Source organism: Coregonus clupeaformis, unplaced genomic scaffold (assembly GCF_020615455.1).
Source record: "Coregonus clupeaformis isolate EN_2021a unplaced genomic scaffold, ASM2061545v1 scaf0146, whole genome shotgun sequence".
Taxonomy (NCBI): domain Eukaryota; kingdom Metazoa; phylum Chordata; class Actinopteri; order Salmoniformes; family Salmonidae; genus Coregonus; species Coregonus clupeaformis.
In genome coordinates, this window is record NW_025533601.1 from 642,459 (window position 1) to 668,039 (window position 25,581).

General features: G+C 47.1%; 2 protein-coding genes across 3 annotated transcripts in view; both read right to left on the reverse strand.

Annotated features, from left to right (window-relative positions):
- Positions 1-15,174, reverse strand: part of LOC121542748 (ectonucleotide pyrophosphatase/phosphodiesterase family member 2-like) — a 48,277-nt gene extending 33,103 nt beyond the window's left edge. For both annotated transcript variants that reach the window (XM_041852272.2, XM_041852270.2), the window contains exons 1-9: positions 15,010-15,174; positions 14,682-14,787; positions 12,045-12,200; positions 11,577-11,702; positions 9,730-9,790; positions 9,540-9,637; positions 9,332-9,411; positions 9,073-9,192; positions 5,106-5,161 (exon numbers count right to left, since the gene is read on the reverse strand). In XM_041852272.2, coding sequence (XP_041708206.1) covers positions 5,106-5,161; positions 9,073-9,192; positions 9,332-9,411; positions 9,540-9,637; positions 9,730-9,790; positions 11,577-11,702; positions 12,045-12,200; positions 14,682-14,787; positions 15,010-15,039 — 833 coding nt within the window. In that variant the 5' untranslated portion in view covers positions 15,040-15,174. The remainder of the gene's footprint in view (positions 1-5,105; positions 5,162-9,072; positions 9,193-9,331; positions 9,412-9,539; positions 9,638-9,729; positions 9,791-11,576; positions 11,703-12,044; positions 12,201-14,681; positions 14,788-15,009) is intronic.
- A 3,713-nt stretch (positions 15,175-18,887) lies between these two features.
- On the reverse strand, positions 18,888-24,293 carry LOC123483530 (transcription initiation factor TFIID subunit 2-like; the record flags this gene model as incomplete). The annotated part of the gene is made up of 4 exons (XM_045213734.1): positions 18,888-20,635; positions 20,815-20,917; positions 21,322-21,504; positions 24,061-24,293. Coding segments are annotated over 4 exons (800 nt in total), but the record flags the coding sequence as incomplete, so codon positions are not given.
- Positions 24,294-25,581: the final 1,288 nt, after the last annotated feature.

The following is a 25,581-nucleotide window of genomic DNA, read 5'->3' on the forward strand; positions in this document are numbered from 1 at the left end:
TGCTGTGTATCAATGATTTACTGTGTCTGGGGTGCTGTGTATCAATGATTTACTGTGTCTGGGATGCCGTGTATCAATGATTTACTGTGTCTGGGATGCTGTGTATCAATGCTTTACTGTGTCTGGGGTGCTGTGTATCAATGATTTACTGTGTCTGGGGTGCCGTGTATCAATGATTTACTGTGTCTGGGATGCTGTGTATCAATGATTTACTGTGTCTGGGATGCTGTGTATCAATGATTGACTGTTTTCTGGGATGCTGTGTATCAATGATTGACTGTTTTCTGGGGTGCTGTGTATCAATGATTTACTGTGTCTGGGATGCTGCGTATCAATGCTTTACTGTGTCTGGGGTGCTGCGTATCAATGCTTTACTGTGTCTGGGGTGCTGCGTATCAATGCTTTACTGTGTCTGGGGTGCTGCGTATCAATGCTTTACTGTGTCTGGGGTGCTGTGTATCAATGCTTTACTGTGTCTGGGGTGCTGCGTATCAATGCTTTACTGTGTCTGGGGTGCTGCGATCAATGCTTTACTGTGTCTGGGGTGCTGCGTATCAATGCTTTACTGTGTCTGGGGTGCTGCGTATCAATGCTTTACTGTGTCTGGGGTGCCGAGTATCAATGCTTTACTGTGTCTGGGGTGCCGAGTATCAATGCTTTACTGTGTCTGGGGTGCTGCGTATCAATGCTTTACTGTGTCTGGGGTGCTGCGTATCAATGCTTTACTGTGTCTGGGGTGCTGCGTATCAATGCTTTACTGTGTCTGGGGTGCTGCGTATCAATGCTTTACTGTGTCTGGGGTGCTGTGTATCAATGATTTACTGTGTCTGGGATGCTGTGTATCAATGCTTTACTGTGTCTGGGGTGCTGTGTATCAATGCTTTACTGTGTCTGGGGTGCTGCATATCAATGCTTTACTGTGTCTGGGGTGCTGCGTATCAATGCTTTACTGTGTCTGGGGTGCTGCGTATCAATGCTTTACTGTGTCTGGGGTGCTGTGTATCAATGATTTACTGTGTCTGGGATGCTGTGTATCAATGATTTACTGTGTCTGGGGTGCTGTGTATCAATGATTTACTGTGTCTGGGGTGCTGTGTATCAATGATGTACTGTGTCTGGGGTGCTGTGTATCAATGATTTACTGTGTCTGGGATGCTGTGTATCAATGCTTTACTGTGTCTGGGGTGCTGCGTATCAATGCTTTACTGTGTCTGGGGTGCTGCGTATCAATGCTTTACTGTGTCTGGGGTGCTGCGTATCAATGCTTTACTGTGTCTGGGGTGCTGCGTATCAATGCTTTACTGTGTCTGGGGTGCTGTGTATCAATGCTTTACTGTGTCTGGGGTGCTGTGTATCAATGCTTTACTGTGTCTGGGGTGCTGTGTATCAATGATTTACTATGTCTGGGATGCTGTGTATCAATGATTTACTGTGTCTGGGGTGCTGTGTATCAATGATTTACTATGTCTGGGATGCTGTGTATCAATGATTTACTATGTCTGGGATGCTGTGTATCAATGCTTTACTGTGTCTGGGGTGCTGTGTATCAATGATTTATTATGTCTGGGATGCTGTGTATCAATGATTTACTATGTATTACAACACCTCATTTGATCCTCTCTGTTTGCATCCAGGAAAGCGGCCAGATTAGAACCATTAAATACATTATAATCGGCCTATAAAGTCGGAGGATACAACACTCTCCTTCCCCCCTGTAAGCCTTTGAACCGCAAAGCCTCCCCTCCTGTTCTTGTCCTGTAGAGCGGTGGGCCACCTACAGATCTCCATCCTCCAGCCCACCAGGCACAGCTGCCAACCATCAACCCCATGGTTTGCCTCTCTAACTGGGGCTTGTGGGGGAGCTGGGGGGTGCCTAGGGGTATGGAAGGGGGTAGACCGTATCCCACTAACTTCTCTTCTTCTCGACCCCTCTGGTGTTGGTTAAGACCTCCCTGGAGTTGGTCTTAACAGAGACCTCCACAAAGCTACAATCACAACTCCCCGTCACCTCCTCTCCTCCAGACCTCAATGGTTAAATAATACAGTCTTATACTGTACTGTAAAGTTAACAACCCCCCCCTCCTCCTCCTCCTCCTCCTCCTCCTCCTCCTCCTCTGTGCCCTGGGCCTACCACAGGAAGTGCACCTTGAAATGCACTTTGGTACTGCTATGTTTTGAAGGAGTCCCCCAGCTGGCCAAGTTCACAGGCAGGCACCCCACTTTATGTTAATAGGCCAATGTGAGTAAATTGCTAAGCAAAACAGTTAGGGCTCTATGCCTCCGAACTGAAGTCTGTCTCAAAGGCCTCTGTGTCTTTATGAATATGTGAGGCGTTGTTGTTTTTTTAGCTGCCTGCATGCGTTGGGTTAGCCAGAGTACAACTAAACATGAACATGCCCATATAGTTTCCAGCCACCTGAAATCCACAACGGTGTTATGACAAAATAATAGCAGCAGTTTCTGTTGTTGTTTTGTCTTGAGAGTGGTGCTGAGCGACTAGTGCTTTTCTAGGTCGATTCCGGTTTGATAAAAAAAAACACCGTTTTCGATTTTGTTTTCGATACAAATGAATATATAAGAAAATGCATTATGAAATAATGACATTACAATTATTTTTTTGCTTTTTAATGGAAATTCCCAAGCCAAAAATGGTATACATTCAATTGCCAAAACTTTGAAATATTCAAATTGTTTCTGTCAGGTCCACATTGGGTAGACGTCAATTAAAAAAAAAAGGAAATTACTATGAAATAATACAATATTCGTATATTACTTATTATTTTTAATTCCTTAAAGTCATCATCTCATCTCTGTTCAGGCAGTAGCGGCCAAACAGACATACCATCTAATACCTCCCTCTCGTTCTCTTTGTGCTGTGTACATTCCTCTCTCATGCGGTCTGTGGGTATCTTACCTAATGTAGCAGGGGTAAAAGTGTATCCATCTCTGCCTGACCCCGGGAAAAAACAGGCGCAATGGATTATGGTCAATGTAGTTAATTACCACGTTTCTGCGCTGAACTAGGTTGAATATTTGCTCAATGAAAACTACAACTCCCTTCTACCCAGCGTCCCACATAGCTCTTGACTTGATTTCTCCCATGAATGATTATTATTATTATTATTATTATTATATTTTTTTAACCTTTATTTAACTAGGCAAGTCAGTTAAGAACAAATTCTTATTTACAATGACGGCCTACACCGGCCAAACCCGGACGACGCTGGGCCAATTGTGCGCCGCCCTGTGGGACTCCCAATCACGGCCGATTGTGATACAGCGGGTCTGTACTGAGATGCAGTGCCTTAGACCGCTGAGACGCAGTGCCTTAGACCGCTGAGACACAGTGCCTTAGACCGCTGAGACGCAGTGCCTTAGACCGCTGAGACGCAGTGCCTTAGACCGCTGAGACGCAGTGCCTTAGACCGCTGAGACGCAGTGCCTTAGACCGCTGAGACGCAGTGCCTTAGACCGCTGGAGACGCAGTGCCTTAGACCGCTGAGACGCAGTGCCTTGGACCCGCTGAGACGCAGTGCCTTAGACCGCTGAGACGCAGTGCCTTAGACCGCTGAGACGCAGTGCCTTAGACCGCTGAGACGCAGTGCCTTAGACCGCTGAGACGCAGTGCCTTAGACCGCTGAGACGCAGTGTCTTAGACCGCTGAGACGCAGTGCCTTAGACCGCTGAGACGCAGTGCCTTAGACCACTGAGATGCAGTGCCTTAGACCACTGAGATGCAGTGCCTTAGACCACTGATATGCAGTGCCTTAGACCACTGAGATGCAGTGCCTTAGACCGCTGAGATGCAGTGCCTTAGACCGCTGAGATGCAGTGCCTTAGACCACTGCGCCACTCTGGAGCTCTAGAGAAACGGTGTGTTGGGCTCACAAAAAAAAAAATACTAAATGGAATATAAGAAATTGTACCGACGTTGATCAATTAGTTGTTTAATAACCTAAAAAATTTACGAAATGTCAGTTAATCGCTCAGCACTACTTGAGAGTTCTGAGGAGAATATTGACAGGCTATGAGCTGTGAGGTGATAAAGCACGTGGGACATATTATCTTTGCATTGAGAAGGGGGGAATATGATACAAATGGCCTTGAACAGACATTTTTCAGATGTGGTTTAGAGAGAGAGAGAAGGGGAGAGAGAGAGAGAGGTAGACAGAGAGAGAGAGAGGGGGTGGGGGTATGGAGAGAGAGAGGGGGGGTGGGGGGTAGGGAGAGAGAGAGAGAGAGGGGGTGGGGGGTAGGGAGAGAGAGAGAGAGAGAGAGAGAGAGAGAGAGAGAGAGAGAGAGAGAGAGAGAGAGAGAGAGAGAGAGAGAGAGAGAGAGAGAGAGAGAGAGAGAGAGAGAGAGAGAGAGAGAGAGATTGGAAATTGGAAATAATTAACAAAAACACTGAGCAAACTAGAATGCTATTTGGCCCTAAACAGAGAGTACACAGTGGCAGAATACCTGACCACTGTGACTGACCCAAAATTAAGGAAAGCTTTGACTATGTACAGACTCAGTGAGCATAGCCTTGCTATTGAGAAAGGTTGCCGTAGGCAGACCTGACTCTCAAGAGAAGACAGGCTATGTGCACACTGCCCACAAAATGAGGTGGAAACTGAGCTGCACTTCCTAACCTCCTGCCAAATGTATGACCATATTAAGAGACACATATTTCCCTCAGATTAGACAGACCCACAAATAATTTGAAAACAAATCCAATTTTGATAAACTCCCATTTCTACTGGGTGAAATACCACAGTGTGCAATCACAGCAACAAGATTTGTGACCTGATGCCACAAGAAAAGGGCAACCAGTGAAGAACAAACACCATTGTAAATACAACCCATATTTATGTTTATTTATTTTACTTGAACTCTTTTGCACATTGTTACAACACTGTATATAGACATAATATGAAATTTTAAATGTATTTATTATTTTGGAACTTGTGTGAGTGTAATATTTACTGTTCAATTTTTATTGTCTATTTCACTTTTCTTTATCCATTTCACTTGCTTTGGCAATATAAACATATGTTTCCCATGCCAATAAAGCCCCTTGAATTGAATTGAATTGAGGGAGAGAGAGAGAGAGAGAGACTTACACAGGCCAGAAGAAAGTGCCAGCCTTCACCCCCTGCTTCACTGCTGTAATCCAGATCTAGAACAAGAATAAAAGTGAATATAACCACTGTAAATTATTATTAAACTGTGATATAAGACAATATAATTTGTAGTGTAATGGCATATAACACTTTTTGGGAAAATGTGTTCGTTTTTCGTCAACAAAGGTCCTTCAAAAGCATTTGTGACCTTAAACCACTACATTACACTTGCAAGGCTGACGCCATTTTCAATCCAATGTCTCAACTTGAAATGGACAGTTATTAAATTGAAACACTACTCACTAGTTTTATAACATTCATGCTCAAAGCCAAGTTAAACAGTCTCATATGAAAGGAGAGAGAGAGAGACAAACCTGGCCAGCTGTAAGTAAGGCCATTACTGTGCAAATAGAACACAGATGCAGGCCTTCTAGAATGGGAGGGAGGCCTTCTAGAATGGGAGGGAGGCCTTCTAGAATGGGAGGGAGGCCTTCTAGAATGGGAGGGAGGCCTTCTAGAATGGGAGGGAGGCCTTCTAGAATGGGAGGGAGGCCTTCTAGAATGGGAGGGAGGCCTTCTAGAATGGGAGGGAGGCCTTCTAGAATGGGAGGGAGGCCTTCTAGAATGGGAGGGAGGCCTTCTAGAATGGGAGGGAGGCCTTCTAGAATGGGAGGGAGGCCTTCTAGAATGGGAGGGAGGGCTTCTAGAATGGGAGGGAGGGCTTCTAGAATGGGAGGGAGGGCTTCTAGAATGGGAGGGAGGCCTTCTAGAATGGGAGGGAGGCCTTCTAGAATGGGAGGGAGGCCTTCTAGAATGGGAGGGAGGCCTTCTAGAATGGGAGGGAGGCCTTCTAGTATGGGAGGGAGGGCTTCTAGAATGGGAGGGAGGGCTTCTAGAATGGGAGGGAGGGCTTCTAGAATGGGAGGGAGGGCTTCTAGAATGGGAGGGAGGGCTTCTAGAATGGGAGGGAGGGCTTCTAGAATGGGAGGGAGGCCTTCTAGAATGGGAGGGAGGCCTTCTAGAATGGGAGGGAGGCCTTCTAGAATGGGAGGGAGGGCTTCTAGTATGGGAGGGAGGGCTTCTAGTATGGGAGGGAGGGCTTCTAGAATGGGAGGGAGGGCTTCTAGAATGGGAGGGAGGCCTTCTAGAATGGGAGGGAGGGCTTCTAGAATGGGAGGGAGGGCTTCTAGAATGGGAGGGAGGGCTTCTAGAATGGGAGGGAGGCCTTCTAGAATGGGAGGGAGGGCTTCTAGAATGGGAGGGAGGCCTTCTAGAATGGGAGGGAGGCCTTCTAGAATGGGAGGGAGGCCTTCTAGAATGGGAGGGAGGCCTTCTAGAATGGGAGGGAGGCCTTCTAGAATGGGAGGGAGGCCTTCTAGAATGGGAGGGAGGGCTTCTAGAATGGGAGGGAGGCCTTCTAGAATGGGAGGGAGGCCTTCTAGAATGGGAGGGAGGCCTTCTAGAATGGGAGGGAGGCCTTCTAGAATGGGAGGGAGGGCTTCTAGTATGGGAGGGAGGGCTTCTAGTATGGGAGGGAGGGCTTCTAGTATGGGAGGGAGGGCTTCTAGTATGGGAGGGAGGGCTTCTAGTATGGGAGGGAGGGCTTCTAGTATGGGAGGGAGGGCTTCTAGTATGGGAGGGAGGGCTTCTAGTATGGGAGGGAGGGCTTCTAGTATGGGAGGGAGGGCTTCTAGTATGGGAGGGAGGGCTTCTAGTATGGGAGGGAGGGCTTCTAGAATGGGAGGGAGGCCTTCTAGAATGGGAGGGAGGCCTTCTAGAATGGGAGGGAGGGCTTCTAGTATGGGAGGGAGGGCTTCTAGTATGGGAGGGAGGGCTTCTAGTATGGGAGGGAGGGCTTCTAGAATGGGAGGGAGGGCTTCTAGTATGGGAGGGAGGGCTTCTAGTATGGGAGGGAGGGCTTCTAGTATGGGAGGGAGGGCTTCTAGTATGGGAGGGAGGGCTTCTAGAATGGGAGGGAGGCCTTCTAGAATGGGAGGGAGGCCTTCTAGAATGGGAGGGAGGGCTTCTAGAATGGGAGGGAGGGCTTCTAGAATGGGAGGGAGGGCTTCTAGAATGGAAGAGAGGGCTTCTAGAATGGGAGTGAGGGCTTCTAGAATGGGAGTGAGGGCTTCTAGAATGGGAGGGAGGGCTTCTAGAATGGGAGGGAGGGCTTCTAGAATGGGAGGGAGGGCTTCTAGAATGGGAGGGAGGGCTTCTAGAATGGGAGGGAGGGCTTCTAGAATGGGAGGGAGGGCTTCTAGTATGGGAGGGAGGGCTTCTAGTATGGGAGGGAGGGTTTCTAGTATGGGAGGGAGGGCTTCTAGTATGGGAGGGAGGGCTTCTAGAATGGGAGGGAGGGCTTCTAGAATGGGAGGGCATCTAGAGTGACTTACATTGCCTTTAGAAAGTATTCATACCCCTTGACTTATTCCACATTTTGTTGTGTTATTCTTTTTTTGGGGTAATCAATCTACACACAATATCCCATAATGACAAAGTGAAAACATGTTTTTAGACATTTTATCAAATGTATTGAAAATGTAATACAGAAAGTATTCATACTATGTTAGGCAGCGATTACATATGTGTTTCTTTCTGGGTAAGTCTCTAAGAGCTTTGCACACCTGGATTGTACAATATTTGCACAATACTTTTTTTTTTTATACTTCAAGCTCTGTCAAGTTGGTTGTTGATCATTGCTAGACAGCCATTTTCTTGTCAAGTCTTGCCATAGATTTTCAAGCCGATTTAAGTCGAAACGGTAACTAGGCCACTCAGGAACATTCAATGTCATCTTGGTGAGCAACTCCAGTGTATATTTTGCCTTGTGTTTTAGGTTATTGTCCTGCTGAAAGGTGAATGACACCCAGTGTCTGTTAGAAAGCAGACTGAACCATGTTTTCCTCTAGGATTTTGCCTGTGCTTAGCTGTATTCTGTTTATTTTATCCTAAATAACTTCCTAGTCCTTGCCGATGACAAGCATACCCATAACATGATGCAGCCACCACCATGCTTGAACATATGGAGATTGGTACTCAGTAATGTTTTGTACTGAAAATGCCCCAAACATAATGCTTTGTATTCAGGATATGAAGTTAATTTCTTTACCACATTTTTTGCAGTTTTACTTTAGTGCCTCATTGCAAACAGGATACATGTTTTGGAATATTTTTTATTCTGTACAGGCTTCCTTCTTTTCACTCTAATATTTAGGTTAGTTTTGTGGAGTAACTACAATGTTGTTGAGCCATCCTCAGTTTTCTCCCATCACAGCCATTAAACTCTCTAACTGTTTTAATGTCACCATTGGCCTCATGGTGAAATCCCTGAGCAGTTTCCTTCCTCTCGTGCAACTGAGTTGGGAAGGACGCCTGTATCTTTGTAGTGACTGGGTGTGTTGATACAACATCCAAAGTGTAATTAATAACTTCACCATGCTCAAAGGGATATTTAATGTCTGTTTGCTTATTTTTTTTTTTTTTACCCATCTACCAATAGGTGCCCTTCTTTGTGAGGCATTGGAAAACCTCCCTGGTCTTTGTGGTTGAATATGTGTTTAAAAGTCACTGCTCGACTGAGGGACCTTACAGATAATTGTATGTGTGGGGTACAGAGAAGAGTTAGTCATTCAAAAATCATGTTAAACACTATTATTGCACAAAGAGTGAGTCCATGCAACTTATTATGTGACTTGTTAAGCACATTTTTACTCCTGAACTTATTTAGTTTAGTTTAATATTTGATTACTTATTGACAGCTTTTAATTTTTTATTAATTTGTAAACATTTCTAAAAACATAATTCCACTTTGACATTATGGGGTATTGTGTGTAGGTCAGTGACACAAAATCTCAATTGAATCCATTTTAAATTCAGGCTGTAACACAACAAAATCAAGGGGTGTGAATACTTTCTGAAGGCCCTGTATGTCTCAACCACAGAACAGAACAGAGAGAGTAGGACTCACCGGCTGACCTCCCCACCAACGATGATTCAGCTTCTCTCGACCCCGCAGGTTAAAGTTGGCATCAAACACGGGGTCATGCATGGAGTTGCCAACTATGCCATGGGACTCAGGGTACAGGCCCTACAGAAGGTCAGAGCTGAGGCGTTAACCCTTCTGGGGTGGATGTTACATTACATAACGGCAAAATTGAAGCTAAAATGTTCAGTTGAGTTCAGCGAGGAAGACGGGCCAAGAAAAAGGATGATTGACCAGTACGTACCGTTGCAAGAGTGTACAGATTGGGGAACGTTTTAGTGGGGTACATCGGTCTCATGTAAGGAGCATGGGTACCACATGCTCCTAGAGGTAAAAAGGCACAAAACAGATACGATGCAATGGAAACAATTTTGACACAAATTTGAATGCAGTAAGTAGACCCAGTCAAATGAGTATTCAAGCCCTGTCATGGATGATTCAGAATGTCTTACGGAGTTTCTCGATGTTGGGGATCACTGTGCTTCCCCTCTTCATGTAGGAGGCTCTGAAACCATCCACTGACACCATGATGAGAGGGGGACGGACAAACCTGGGGAGAAAAGTCCATTAGACTATCTCCAAGGTTCTCACGTTTTATGAATCGCGGTGAAATAGTTGTGAAAGGTAAAAAAGGTATCTTACCCAGCAGGACATTCATGGGTTCTAATGTCTTCACACTCATCCTGCAACCAAGTAGTGTCCCCTTCCAAAGAAAGTGGTCCAATTTAGAGTTAATGTGAGGGTTCAATAAACCTTCCACTACCACTGTGTAGTATACAGCCAGATATGTACAGTGGGGAAAAAAAGTATTTAGTCAGCCACCAATTGTGCAAGTTCTCCCACTTAAAAATATGAGAGAGGCCTGTAATTTTCATCATAGGTACACGTCAACTATGACAGACAAATTGAGAGAAAGAAAATCCAGAAAATCACATTGTAGGATTTTTAATGAATTTATTTGCAAATTATGGTGGAAAATAAGTATTTGGTCACCTACAAACAAGCAAGATTTCTGGCTCTCACAGACCTGTAACTTCTTCTTTAAGAGGCTCCTCTGTCCTCCACTCGTTACCTGTATTAATGGCACCTGTTTGAACTTGTTATCAGTATAAAAAGACACCTGTCCACAACCTCAAACAGTCACACTACAAACTCCACTATGGCCAAGACCAAAGAGCTGTCAAAGGACACCAGAAACAAAAGTGTAGACCTGCACCAGGCTGGGAAGACTGAATCTGCAATAGGTAAGCAACTTGGTTTGAAGAAATCAACTGTGGGAGCAATTATTAGGAAATGGAAGACATACAAGACCACTGATAATCTCCCTCGATCTGGGGCTCCACGCAAGATCTCACCCCGTGGGGTCAAAATGATCACAAGAACGGTGAGCAAAAATCCCAGAACCACACGGGGGACCTAGTGAATGACCTGCAGAGAGCTGGGACCAAAGTAACAAAGACTACCATCAGTAACACACTACGCCGCCAGGGACTCAAATCCTGCAGTGCCAGACGTGTCCCCCTGCTTAAGCCAGTACATGTCCAGGCCCGTCTGAAGTTTGCTAGAGTGCATTTGGATGATCCAGAAGAGGATTGGGAGAATGTCATATGGTCAGATGAAACCAAAATAGAACTTTTTGGTAAAAACTCAACTCGTCGGGTTTGGAGGACAAAGAATGCTGAGTTGCATCCAAAGAACACCATACCTACTGTGAAGCATGGGGGTGGAAACATCATGCTTTGGGGCTGTTTTTCTGCAAAGGAATCAGGACGACTGATCCGTGTAAAGGAAAGAATGAATGGGGCCATGTATCGTGAGATTTTGAGTGAAAACCTCCTTCCATCAGCAAGGGCATTGAAGATGAAACGTGGCTGGGTCTTTCAGCATGACAATGATCCCAAACACACCGCCCGGGCAACGAATGAGTGGCTTCGCGTAAGAAGCATTTCAATGTCCTGGAGTGGCCTAGCCAGTCTCCAGGTCTCAACACCATAGAAAATCTTTGGAGGGAGTTGAAAGTCTGTGTTGCCCAGCGACAGCCCCAAAACATCACTGCTCTAGAGGAGATCTGCATGGAGGAATGTGCCAAAATACCAGCAACAGTGTGTGAAAACCTTGTGAAGACTTACAGAAAACATTTGACCTGTGTCATTGCCAACAAAGGGTATATAACAAAGTATTGAGAAACTTTTGTTATTGACCAAATACTTATTTTCCACCATAATTTGCAAATAAATTCATTAAAAATCCTACAATGTGATTGTCTGGATTTTTTTTTCTCATTTTGTCTGTCATAGTTGACGTGTACCTATGATGAAAATTACAGGCCTCTCTCAACTTTTTAAGTGGGAGAACTTGCACAATTGGTGGCTGACTAAATACTTTTTTTCCCCCCACTGTGTGTTATGACAACAACAGTCAGAAGGGGTTGGCTAAAGCACACACAGCCCTAGAATCAGCTTGAGAGACATCTAGTATCACTGTCTAACCTTTACAGAGTGCTTTGTAGTTGGTGCAGCAGTCTCCTTTGGCCAGACAGTCCTCAGAACAGTGACAGGCATGCTGGTCATTCCTGCTCTCACCACAGCGCTCCTTACTGCAGTCAAAACCGCCCTCTGGACACAATCAATCAATCAATCAATCAATTAATGAGAGAGGATGTTACATAGCTAATAACGACCCATTAAAACTGCATCAGGGTGTCCCATTCAGCAATGAGTCAAGTTACCATAAGGTCATATACATGAGGTAGAAACTGACAGAGATGGTGATGGTGATTAAGTATGTAGTAAAGTGTGTGTTCATTTTGAACCCTACATTGGATGCAATACAACATACTGAACATTCTGGAACATGTTCAACTTGGACTGAGAGAGGGGTTGAATTTGTTGAGGGAACATGAAAGGGAGCAGGGGACCACCAACCCAGACAGACAGGCAGGCAGGCTTCAGACTTACCTGTTCTCAAGCAGTGCTCATCAAAATCTTGGCAGCAGCTGTTATAAGTTTTACATAAGTTGTCACAGCGGCAGTTGGGAGGTTCAGCCTCGTCCAATTCAAAGCATCTGTTCTTGCAGGATCCTGACGTGCTGATCCACGGGGAGTCTGAGGGAGCTGGCAGGGAGAGAGAGAGAGACAACCGCTAACATCTACTGAGGGAGCTGGCAGGGAGAGAGACACAACCGCTAACATCTACTGAGGGAGCTGGCAGGGAGAGAGAGAGAAAATAAGGGGTTCTCAAAGGGTTCCGTAGGACCCTTCATGGTTCTACTTCTAGGTTGCACCTTTTTTCTGAGAGTGTATTGCAATAGTAGCTTGGAATACACTCTGAATCCATGCTCTGTTTCACTATTGAAAAGGGAGCATGGATTCAGTCACTATGGATCCGAAGCTGCTACTAAGACAGTTGCATTTGGGTTAAAAAAAACATCTCTACTACCCAACACTTCCTTGAGGTTGAGGAGAGGAACACTTCCCTGAGGTTGGGGAGAGGGACTCTTCCCTGAGGTTGGGGAGAGGAACACTTCCCTGAGGTTGGGGAGAGGGACTCTTCCCCGAGGTTGGGGAGAGGGACTCTTCCCTGAGGTTGGGGAGAGGAACACTTCCCTGAGGTTGGGGAGAGGAACACCTCCCTGAGGTTGTGGAGAGGAACACCTCCCTGAGGTTGGGGAGAGGAACACCTCCCTGAGGTTGTGGAGAGGAACACCTCCCTGAGGTTGGGGAGAGGAACACTTCCCTGAGGTTGGGGAGAGGAACACCTCCCTGAGGTTGGGGAGAGGAACACCTCCCTGAGGTTGGGGAGAGGAACACTTCCCTGAGGTTGGGGAGAGGAACACTTCCCTGAGGTTGACTTCCCTGAGGTTGGGGAGAGGGACTCTTCCCTGAGGTTGGGGAGAGGAACACCTCCCTGAGGTTGGGGAGAGGAACACCTCCCTGAGGTTGGGGAGAGGAACACTTCCCTGAGGTTGGGGAGAGGAACACTTCCCTGAGGTTGGGGAGAGGAACACCTCCCTGAGGTTGGGGAGAGGAACACCTCCCTGAGGTTGGGGAGAGGAACACCTCCTTGAGGTTGGGGAGAGGAACACTTCCCTGAGGTTGGGGAGAGGCACACCTCCCTGAGGTTGGGGAGAGGAACACCTCCCTGAGGTTGGGGAGAGGTACACTTCCCTGAGGTTGGGGAGAGGAACACTTCCCTGAGGTTGGGGAGAGGAACACTTCCCTGAGGTTGGGGAGAGGAACACTTCCCTGAGGTTGGGGAGAGGAACACTTCCCTGAGGTTGGGGAGAGGAACACTTCCCTGAGGTTGGGGAGAGGAACACTTCCCTGAGGTTGGGGAGAGGAACACTTCCCTGAGGTTGGGGAGAGGAACACTTCCCTAAGGGTGGGGAGAGGTACACTTCCCTGAGGTTGGGGAGAGGGAGTCTTCCCTGAGGTTGGGGAGAGGCACTCTTCCCTGAGGTTGGGGAGAGGAACTCTTCCCTGAGGTTGCGAAGAGGAACAGAGGGGACCAAGCCTGTGTAACATACAGTACATAACAAGATGTTCCTTGTGCATTCAGGAAAAAACCTCAAGCAGGAAAACCCGGGCAACACCAGGAGAAGCACATGGAAGAATTCTGTGAAGATTCAAACTCAGTTTACTGCACAGGAGTTAAGGCATATAACAAATACTTTACTTGATGTCAAACCCATTCCAGACACAATGAATGAACTGAATAAAAGGAAACAAACTACCTGTGAAAGAAAGATTACCATTTCCTTTCACAGCTGTGCAGTGGGAAACGTTGGCAAGTTTCCCTACAGTATATTCAAACCTCAAGTTTTTACCGGGTCAGAAAATGTGGAGCAGCAACGGCTGAAAAACTCTCTTGATATTGACACAAGGTAGAGCTGAGCAAACAAACTCCAAATATACACGAACAGGCCGATCACTAGAGAAAAGGACAGCAGTAATCGTTTGTTACATTTAAATGCTTTTGCTTATTAGTTTTGTGTGCACAGGCAGACACATCTGATAGAAAATAATCTGCAAATAAACTGAATTTTGAATTCCAATCGCTACAGTTACCTAAGAGAACAGAGTAAGTAAGTAAGTTCCATATAATGCATGTTACTCATGTTTAAAGCAATGATCATTTAGATGGTAAATGGATTCCATGTCAGTCAACAGATTGTTGAATGATTGATTGCTTTGCCCCCAAGTCAGTTTAAGATTGAGTTTAATGCCTCTGGAATCAAAGACAGCTTTTTTTGTCTGACTTGTTTAAAATTGCAAAAGGAAAGTTGGCTTTATATACATTTACAGCCAATATACATAAAGGCGTTTCCAAAATAAACTGTAAAGCTTATTTTGGGAACTAAATTACAGAGAAAATGATTCTGCTGTGCTTGCAGTATTCCATGCACAATGTTAGTGCAGAACAACTTGTCCCAATACGTCATTATAAAAAATAAAAATAAATGAACAATGCACTCACTGTAATAAACTACAATAACACCCATCTACTATTGTCCAAGAGTGAGAGAGAGAGATAGATGGTAGTCCCCCCGCAAAAGATCTATATTTTATTCAAAATAGTTGTCCAATCTTGCTTACTGTCTGTCCTTGATGAAGCAGCCTCCTCTACAGACCTTTTAGGACGGTCATGAACATACCCCGAGCAGATATCCGAACCACAGACGATGGAGAGGACACAGAACATCTTTGGAAAATGAACGAAACAACAGATAAATGATACAATTCTACACATGATTGTCACTTAAAATTAAAACGTGAAAGATATGAGGCGATGACGACAGTCTCCCACAATAAATATAACGGAGCATGCCAGAACAATCCATCATTACCCAGGTATTCTTGCTTGAACATCCTACATTGAAATATCACAGAGTTTCTAAACCATCTTTGGTAATATCGATCATACCTGTTTAAATGATAAATTATATTTCCCCATTATGTCAGCTCAGTCCTACAGAATTCATGTGTTTATCTCAGTAGTTCCTATTCTGTCCGTGACTGTGCGTCCCGACGATCACCAAGACTGAGCGCAGAGCGGCGTGGTGGGCAAGTTTTGTGATTTCAGATTAACACCTGTTCACGGTGCCAAAGGGAGATTCCTTCCAGCTCTCAATCCAATAAATCAAGTAAAAGTGCGTATGCTGCTGTTTGATTTTACTACTTTGAAATGATCATCATCCCCCTTGTACTACAAATGACAACGTTAATGATTTTAGAAAACAAAACAGATAGTAAACATCCCTGAAAACTTCTGAGAACCAGTAAATAACGCGTAATAGCCACGGTAGCCTATTGGCAAAAACATATAACAAGTTCTCATTGTAAACGGAAAGGGACACATGAAGACGCACACAAAGCATTTGCATGAATCTTAAAAACCTTGCACGAGCTGTCTTACTGGACCAGTTTCCAAAAGACACATGATCCTCTGCCGAGTGCTGCCTGCACCTAGTCCGCTCGACTGGAGTGAGTTAAACCCTAACTAACTCGGGAGTGTGTTAAACCCTAACTAACCCGGGAGTGTGTTAAACCCTAACTAACCCTGGTGCTTTCTGACACAGGGTTTAGCAGAGTGAGTGGAGGACAGCAGTGCCATTGGTTTGTTGCCAGTGGAGGACAGCAGTGCCATTGGTTTGTTGCCAATGCAGATATTTGTTTTGCCATCCAGGGTTTGATGAGGGATACAATCAAAAAATATAAATATATTGTTGCAGATATGGGAACATGTCATACAGTAGACTATGCTCAATCTGGCAAGAATATGATTACTGCGTTCAAATGGAAAATGTTGCAAACATGACAAGAAACTCACCAATAGGGACATGTTTTAAACCGTTTAGAATTACCATTTGTTGCTGCTTAAATGCATAACTCCCCCCCAAAAACACCCTATCAATGTGGTCCAAATTCAACAGTGAGGAGGCCAAGCCAGGTCACAGTGAGGAGATTAGGTAAAGAACCAGAGCACTGAAAGTTGTCACTGGGCTGGAGGTGTGGAAGTTGTTACTGGGCTGGAGGTGAGGAAGTTGTTACTGGGCTGGAGGTGAAGAAGTTGTTACTGGGCTGGAGGTGAGGAAGTTGTTACTGGGCTGGAGGTGAGGAAGTTGTTACTGGGCTGGAGGTAGGGAAATTGTTACTGGGCTGGAGGTGAAGAAGTTGTTACTGGGCTGGAGGTGAGGAAGTTGTTACTGCCGGCAACGAGGAAGTTGTTACTGGGCTGGAGGTGAGGAAGTTGTCACTGGGCTGGAGGTGAAGAAGTTGTCACTGGGCTGGAGGTGAGGAAGTTGTTACTGGGCTGGAGGTAAAGAAGTTGTCATTGGGCTGGAGGTGAGGAAGTTGTTACTGGACTGGAGGTGAGGAAGTTGTTACTGGGCTGGAGGTGAGGAAGTTGTTACTGGGCTGGAGGTTAGGGAAGTTGTTACTGGGCTGGAGGTGAAGAAGTTGTTACTGGGCTGGAGGTGAGGAAGTTGTTACTGGGCTGAGGTGAGGAAGTTGTTACTGCCGGCAACAAGGAAGTTGTTACTGCCGGCAACGAGGAAGTTGTTACTGCCGGCAACGAGGAAGTTGTTACTGGGCTGGCGGTGAGGAAGTTGTTACTGCCGGCAATGAGGCAGTTGTTACTGCCGGCAATGAGGCAGTTGTTACTGCCGGCAATGAGGAAGTTGTTACTGCCGGCAATGAGGATGTTGTTACTGGGCTGGAGGTGAAGAAGTTGTTACTGCCAGCCAGTGGCGGCTCCTGAAAAAATTCTCAGGGGGGGCTATTTTTCTGATGATTTAGGTGACCTACACACATTTTAAAAAAGATATGTCCAGCAACAACATGAAGACAGGGGCAGCATATAAGTCAATACCAGAAGCATTTATTGACTGATCTCAAAAGTGTTGGCTTACCAGGGTTGGTGGAGCCCTCAGTTTCATCTTTGCCTCGCAAAGCTAACTCAAACACTCCGCAAAACTTCACACACTGGATTAGCCGGCTGAGGATGTGGCGGTTCTTGCTAATGTCGTAGTAAATATATTTGTTATAGTGAATATGGAATATGATATGTTGAGTAAAATGTTGTGCTAAGATCTATTTAGGTCAGGAGCTGGTTATAAGTTCTGTTCCTATCCAATAACAATGGACAAAAGGGTCCTATCTTGTCAGCCTTGTCAGTTTCAGTTCTCCAGTAAACTTGTGATTATCAACACTAACCTCATCGTTGTGGCGGCGGACAGCTAGCCTGTATCCCTCATCCAGTTGAGTGGGAATGTTCACTCTCCCCAAAGCAGACAATCTCAAACAGCTATCCATGTGGGTCTTTGACAGCTCATGTTTCTGAATCTTTCCTGAAAGATGGTGCATGTCCGTTACACACCAGTCGCTGTCCAAGCGGTGCTGTCTGCCGTGCCGCCTTCAGGGTGAAAGAGTAAGCAGGGGGGTAGCAGAAGACTGCATTAGCTACATCACAGCCTGCTAGCCAGGTTTTTCGTTCGTACCAATTTTTGGAAAATCCTCGGGTGTAGGACTTCCCCCCTTTAGTAGAAACCTGTTGAATTATTAAATTTGGTCTGGGAGGTCCTAATTGTTTCGTTGCCAATTTATCTTCATTTGTTCGCCGACAAAAAGGAACTTCTTTCAAAGACACAATCGAGTTGCACTGAAGACTAGCCATTTTGATAGAAGTAGTGAATTGATTGACGCTGCTACCCGCTCTTTTCTTAGTTACGTTCATGGTTATATGTTACGTATGACGAAAGCGCGTAAGTGCAAGCCCTCAGAAACCCATAGAGATTGTATTGAAAGCTCTGATATTTGAAAAAATAGATTTTACATGGGAGTCTATGACAGACTTCTGGGCGATTTTCAACCTGACTGAAATCGCCCCCAAAAGGGGGCCATTTGAAGCACGACTTTAGCCTGATTGGACATTTAGTGGCACTGTGGCAGATCAGACGTCTAGATTACAACACTGATAACTACTGTTGCCGTGATATAATTGATTAGAAAAAAAATCCCTTCCTTTTCCCGTTTGGCAGTGCGTCGCCCATATCGCCCTATTGAACACACCGCCCCTGCTGCCAGCAACGAGGAAGTTGTTACTGCCGGCAACGAGGAAGTTGTTTCTGCCGGCAATGAGGCAGTTGTTACTGCCGGCAATGAGGAAGTTGTTACTGCCGGAAATGAGGCAGTTGTTACTGCCGGCAATGAGGCAGTTGTTACTGCTGGCAATGAGGCAGTTGTTACTGCCGGCAATGAGGAAGTTGTTACTGCTGGCAATGAGGAAGTTGTTACTGCCGGCAATGAGGCAGTTGTTACTGCCGGCAATGAGGAAGTTGTAAGGGTAAATGTCCATCTGCCTTTTGTGGTGGGTGCAATTATTAAAAGTTTATGCTCTTGGTTATTACATGCTCTTGGTATACAAAATTTAAACATTTCAAAGCTTTATTGGTATTATATATTGAGCGTTATTGAAGAAAAGTTCAACGAATAAAAACACATTCTTGATTTCAGAAGCTTTATTTTCCAACATCTTTATGATAATGTAGTCCTATCCTACAAAAAAATACAATGTTCTAACAAAACTGCAGTACATCATGAATATATAGAACAGTTACTGATTGGGTCAGGGACAAGGAGACCACAAGCTAGTCACTGATTGGGTCAGGGACAAGGAGACCACAAGCTAGTCACTGATTGGGTCAGGGACAAGGAGACCACAAGCTAGTCACTGATTGGGTCAGGGACAAGGAGACCACTAGTCAGGGACAAGAGAACAAGAGATTTCAGGGACAAGGAGACCACAAGCTAGTCACTGATTGGGTCAGGGACAAGGAGACCACAAGCTAGTCACTGATTGGGTCAGGGACAAGGAGGCCACAATCTAAATGACTTAACAATAAAAACATGAACAGTTAAAACATGCATGGTTAGAAACAGGTAGAAACCCAATGACTCTTCAGTACGGTCATGTCATACAGGTCAGCAATGAGGGTATTAGTCATGGCCGCATCCAAAACTGCACCCTATTCCCAATAAAGTGCACTACTTTTTGACCAGAGCCGTATGGGACCTGGTGAAAAGTAGTGCACTAGAAAGGAATAGGGTACTGTTCACAACGCAGACAGCCATGGTCTACTGCAGGTCAGCCTAATTACACAATTTACATTTTGCTATAAAATCTACATCCTAAATGGTTATCATTCTTGATTCTTCCACCTTTGAATTGATTGGCTCTCTGAACGAGAGTGGAATTTCCCCTCTTAGTTTGATAGCAGGGTTAATTACAGTAAACCTGTAATTCAATGTCCAGGGTGACGTTATAAAAACCTGGGGAAAGACTAGCGGCAGTCCGAGAGACCGGTTACGTCCTCAACAGGCTGAAGAGGTTCCCATGTGAGCCCAGCCACTAACTGAACATGTTGTTGATGATGGTAGGAGACAGATTGGCTCAGGCATAGCCAGAAGAGTGTGTGTGTGTGTGTGTATGTGTGTGTGTGTGTGTGTGTGGTGAGGGTGATGGGAGACTTTTAAAAAACTAAAAGGGCTCCTTCTGGAGAGGCCCACAGGTCTGCCTCTCTGTGTGGTTAATGATGAGGTCACAGAATGTAGGTTAGGCTACACGTTTCCCCCCCCTCCACCTACACTGACTAGCCTTGAATCCACACTGAATATTGCTCCATTTTCCAAATCCAACCTTAAATATAGCTCCGATTCAAACAGTGAAACAGAACAATATTTTGTGTGGATTCCAGGCTAGCCGACTGAAGTGCGCTGACATGCAGCAAACCAGTAAGCTCTATTCAGAGGAGTTGGAACACCGACTGACAGCTGGAGGCTGTAGTCTTGAGGGTGATGTTTTACAGCTCAGTCTCTCTTGCGGGTGATACTGTGTTTCATAGCTCTGGACCAACCAGGAGGCAGCGCTGTGTTCTAGTCAGACATGGATGGAGACCTCGTGGAGCGTCCACTAGCAGGGCCGTTACTGAACAACCAACCAGGAGGCAGCGCTGTGTTCTAGTCAGACATGGATGGAGACCTCATGGAGCGTCCACTAGCAGGGCCGTTACTGAAGAACCAACCAGGAGGCAGCGCTGTGTTCTAGTCAGACATGGATGGAGACCTCATGGAGCGTCCACTAGCAGGGCCGTTACTGAAGAACCAACCAGGAGGCAGCGCTGTGTTCTAGTCAGACATGGATGGAGACCTCGTGGAGCGTCCACTAGCAGGGCCGTTACTGAAGAACCAACCAGGAGGCAGCGCTGTGTTCTAGTCAGACATGGATGGAGACCTCATGGAGCGTCCACTAGCAGGGCTGTTACTGAAGGCATGGGAGTCCCTCTCCTTGTCCTTGTCTTTACTGTCGTGCTTGTGCTTGTGTTTGTGCTTGTGCTTCTTCCTCTTCTTCTTCTTGTGCTCGTGGTGGTGGTGGTGGTGGTGGTGGTGGTCAGTGCTGTGTTTGGAGGAAGAGGTGGACTCTTTGCTGAAGGAAGGTAAGGGGGTGACAGGCAGGGAGAGGACGGCCTGGTCCACGACTGGAGGTTCCTTACCTGAGGAGGGGGGAGAGGAGACCGGAAGAGACAGATTTAAAATACTTAATGCAAATAATCTAGAATTCTGTTATGTTCTTCAAAAATGAATCATTTCTTAGGATTGTCTGAAAGCATGAATCAACCCCAGTTGTGAACAAGTATGATAATTGCAGGACAATGATTGACGGGGTGCTGACCTGGTGTGGAAGGCCTCTCCAGGATGTTGAGGTGGTGGTGGATGAACGCCTGACTGTCATGGGGACTCTCCATGTCAATCTCATCCTCCTCCATGGTGTTGAACTGAAACAACATCATCATCATCATCAGTCATAACCATCTGATCTGATTCTCCTCCATGGAGTTGAACTGAAACATCATCCAACACCCTCACAAGATTGTGCAATTACAGTGATTCACGTTAACTCAAATACGATCAGCAATGTGATTGCACCAGTTAGACTGTGATTGCACCAGTTAGACTGTGATTGCACCAGTTAGACTGTGATTGCACCAGTTAGACTGTATCAGTTTAAAACAGAGAGCTAGATTAAGCCAGACACACTAGAGTCGATAGTGGCACTGCTTCAGTCCTCAGGGGAGCCTGAAATGGTTCACACACACATTATTGGTGAAAGCCTGTAGTGAATGCCCAGACAAGTATAAGCGCATCCCCCCAGCCTCCCCACGGCGCTCCAGATCCTTACTCTGATCTTGAATTTTTTACTGCTGTCCTCTTCCTGCAGTACCTGGCCTGGCTCCGGTGGAGAGGAGCCCAGTGGTCCAACTCCACTGTCCAACTTTCTCTTCAGACCCTGAGGAAGTGGGGCGACACCACTGGACATAGACACGCTGGACACTGTCTCCATGGTGATCAGGCCTTCATCCAGCTAGAGGGGGGAAGGGGAGAGAGAGGGAGGGAAGAGATGGAGGGGGAGAGAGGGAGGGAAGAGATGGAGGGAGAGGGGAGAGGGAAGAGATGGAGGGGAGAGGGGAGAGGGAAGAGATGGAGGGGAGAGGAGAGAGGGAGAGGGAAGAGATGGAGGGGAGAGAGGGAGAGGGAAGAGATGAGGGGGGAGAGAGGGAGAGGGAAGAGATGGAGGGGAGAGAGGGAGAGGGAAGAGATGGAGGGGAGAGAGAGGGAGAGGAAGAGATGGAGGGGGAGAGGGGGAAGGGAAGAGATGGAGGGGAGAGAGGGAGAGGAAGAGGAAGAGATGGAGGAGAGAGGGAAGAGGGAAGAGATGGAGGGGGGAGAGAGAGGAGGGAAGAGATAGGAGGAGAGAGGGAGAGGGAAGAGATGGAGGGGGAGGGAAGAGAGAGGGGGAGGGAAGAGATGGAGGGGGAGAGAGGGAGGGAAGAGATGGAGGGAGAGAGGGAGGGAAGAGATGGAGGGAGAGAGGGGGGGAGAGATGGAGGGGGAGAGAGGGGAGGGAAGAGATGGAGGGGGAGAGAGGGAGAGGGAAGAGATGGAGGAAGAGATGGAGGGGGAGAGAGGGAGAGGGAAGAGATGGAGGGAGAGAGGGGGAGGGAAGAGATGGAGGGGGAGAGAGGGGAGGGAGGGATGGAGGAGAGAGAGGGAAGAGAGAGGGAGGAGGGAAGAGATGGAGGGAGAGAGAGAGGGAGAGGGAAGAGATGGAGGGGGAGAGAGGGAGAGGGAAGAGATGGAGGGGGAGAGGGAGGGAAGAGATGGAGGGAGAGAGGGGAGGGAAGAGATGGAGGGGAGAGAGAGGGAGGGAAGGGAAGAGATGGAGGGGGGGAGAGAGAAGAGAGGGGGAGAGAGAGAGAGGGAAGAGATGGAGGGGGAGAGAGGGAGGGGAAGAGATGGAGGGGGAGAGAGGGAGAGGGAAGAGATGGAGGAGAGGAGGGAGAGAGAGAGGAAGAGATGGAGATGGGGAGAGAGGGAGAGGGAAGAGATGGAGGGAGAGAGGGGGAGGGAAGAGATGGAGGGGGAGAGAGGGAGAGGGAAGAGATGGAGGGGGAGAGGGAGAGGGAAGAGATGGAGGGGGAGAGGAGAGAGGGAAGAGATGGAGGGGGAGAGAGGGAGAGGAAGAGATGGAGGGGGAGAGAGAGGGAAGAGATGGAGGGGGAGAGAGAGAGAGGGAAGAGATGGCGGGGAAGAGAGGGAGAGAGAAGAGATGAGGGGGAGAGGGAGGGAAGAGATGGAGGGGAGAGAGAGGGAGGAGGGGGGAAGAGAGGGAGAGAATGAGGGAGGGGAGGGAAGAGATGGAGGGGGAGAGAGAGGGAGGGAAGAGATGGAGGAGGAGAGAGAGAGAGAAGAGATGGAGGGGGAGAGAGTGGGAGGGAAGAGATGGAGGGGAGAGAAGAGATGGAGGGGGAGAGAAGAGATGGAGGGGGAGAGAGGGGGAGGGAAGAGGGGGAGGGAAGAGATGGAGGGGTAGAGAGGGAGAGGGAAGAGATGGAGGGGGAGAGAGAGGGAGGGAAGAGATGAGGGAGAGGGAAGAGATGAGGGAGAGGGAAGAGATGGAGGGGGAGAGAGGAAGAGATGGAGGGGGAGAGGAGAGGGAAGAGATGGAGGGGGAGAGAGGGAGAGGGAAGAGATGGAGGGGGGAGAGAGGGAGAGGGAAGAGATGGAGGGGAGAGAGGGGAGGGAAGAGATGGAGGGGAGAGAGAGGGAGGGAAGAGATGGAGGAGGAGAGAGAGAGAAGAGATGGAGGGGAGAGAGTGGGAGGGAAGAGATGGAGGGGAGAGAAGAGATGGAGGGAGGGGGAGAGAGGGAGAGGGAAGAGATGGAGGGGGAGAGAGAGGGAGGGAAGAGAGAGGGAGGAAGAGAGAGGGAGAGGGAAGAGATGGAGGGGGGAGAGGGAAGAGATGGAGGGGAGAGAGGGAAGAGATGGAGGGGGAGAGAGGGAAGAGATGGAGGGGGAGAGAGGGAGAGGGAAGAGATGGAGGGGAGAGAGGGAGAGGGAAGAGATGGAGGGGGAGAGGGAAGAGATGGAGGGGGAGAGGGAGAGAGGAAGAGATGGAGGGGGAGAGGGAGAGAGGGAAGAGATGGAGGGGGAGAGAGGGAGAGGGAAGAGATGGAGGGGGAGAGAGGGAGAGGGAAGAGATGGAGGGGGAGAGGAGGGAGAGGGAAGAGATGGAGGGGGAGAGAGGGAAGAGATGGAGGGGGAGAGAGGGAAGAGATGGAGGGGGAGAGAGGGAGAGGGAAGAGATGGAGGGGGAGAGAGGGAGGGAAGAGATGGAGGGGGAGAGAGTGGGAGGGAAGAGATGGAGGGGAGAGAAGAGATGGAGGGGGAGAGAGGGGGAGGGAAGAGATGGAGGGGGAGAGAGAGAGGGAAGAGATGGAGGGGGAGAGAGAGAAATGAGTGTTATAACAAAGTTCAGATGAGGTTGACAAAAAATATTCTTAGTGAGGATTTACTAAGACACAAGAAGGCCCAAGTCCCAACTAAAATATATTATTATCAGCATTAGGGGGTCCTTACACTGCTAGTGAAGCCCATGACGGGGATGTGAACCCCCATGGTGTTGCCAGTTATCTCTGTGGTGCCTGGCCCCTGTTCAGGCTTGATGGTGGGGTTGAGGACGGCCTTCTTCTCCTTGAGGTTGAGCACCAGGCCCAGCTCGGGCAGGGGCAGGCAGGAGGGGCGCGTCAGACCAAACAGAGTGTAGTAAAGGTTCACCGCATCACACCGCAATCGCCAGTCATGAGACGTACCTGGGGGAACAGTGAAACGAGAGGGTCTAAAACACACTCAGCTTTACAGATGGACAAAAGTCATGTTCAGATCATTGGAAAGTTTCACAATTGTTTTCTAAGCATGAATGTAATCACTGATACTGTGTCAAATTAAACCCATAAACACTCAGAGGAAAGGGGTTTAGGAATAGGGTCTTAGTTTGTCTTAGAAAAGCTTTGAGAAAACTAGAAATGCCATTGTGCATAAAGCTACAGTATGTTATTCAGTGTCCAGTCATAGTTAAGTAATAATATAATATAATATGCCATTTAGCAGACGCTTTTATCCAAAGCGACTTACAGTCATGCGTGCATACATTTTTGTGTATGGGTGGTCCCGGGGATTGAACCCACTACCCTGGCGTTACAAGCGCCTTGCTCTACCAGCTGAGCTACAGAGGACCACGAGTGTTATCATAACACTCGTGGTGTTATCATGTACATAACATCTGATAAAATAGAGATTAACTGACATTAACGGGTTTTAATTTAACATAATAGATCAATCGCAAATACTTTCTCAATTGTTTTCCAAGCCAAGCCAGTGATAATAAGTGGCGTTGAACGTAACCGCTGATGTTATGTTGCATGGAATAATAAAAGAACAGATTATGAACCGTTTATTACTGCGAGTCATAAACTGGGTTGGCAACGAGGGTGGCGTTACACTGCCAAAAGTCACAGCCAACCTCAAGAGCACAGAAGTACACTCAAACATATGAAATATTATGCTTCACAATGAGAAACAGAACAAGTGTTCCGTCTCCTCACATCTACAACCCCCAGCAGCCCATTAAAATATAAACCTTGTTTCAAAAGGTGCCAATTCTTCCAAGTCTTTCAAATAACAGATTTCTGTTGGGGGCGCAGCTTACCACTCAAACTGGATTGATGCAACAACAACACATAATATGTCCATTGTCCACACTGTCTGTCTGTCTCAGACTCAACAATCCCTGGGAGAGAAACAGATGTTTACGACTGTTAGAGAAATCGGCTCTCTCTTTGAAAGACTTTCACAACGTTTGGCACCTTTTGAAACAAGGTTTAAATAAGACTGCTGCGGTTTGTAAATGTAACGTGATGAAGCAGAACACTTGTTCCTAGTTTCTTCATGTAGTGTAATATTGAGTCAGAGACCGACAGTTGAAGTTAGGACCGTGGACATAATGTAATACAGGGAGGTCCAAAAGTATTGGGACAGTGACACATTTTCTGTTGTTTTGGCTCTGTTCTCCAGCACTTTGGATTTGAAATGATACAATAA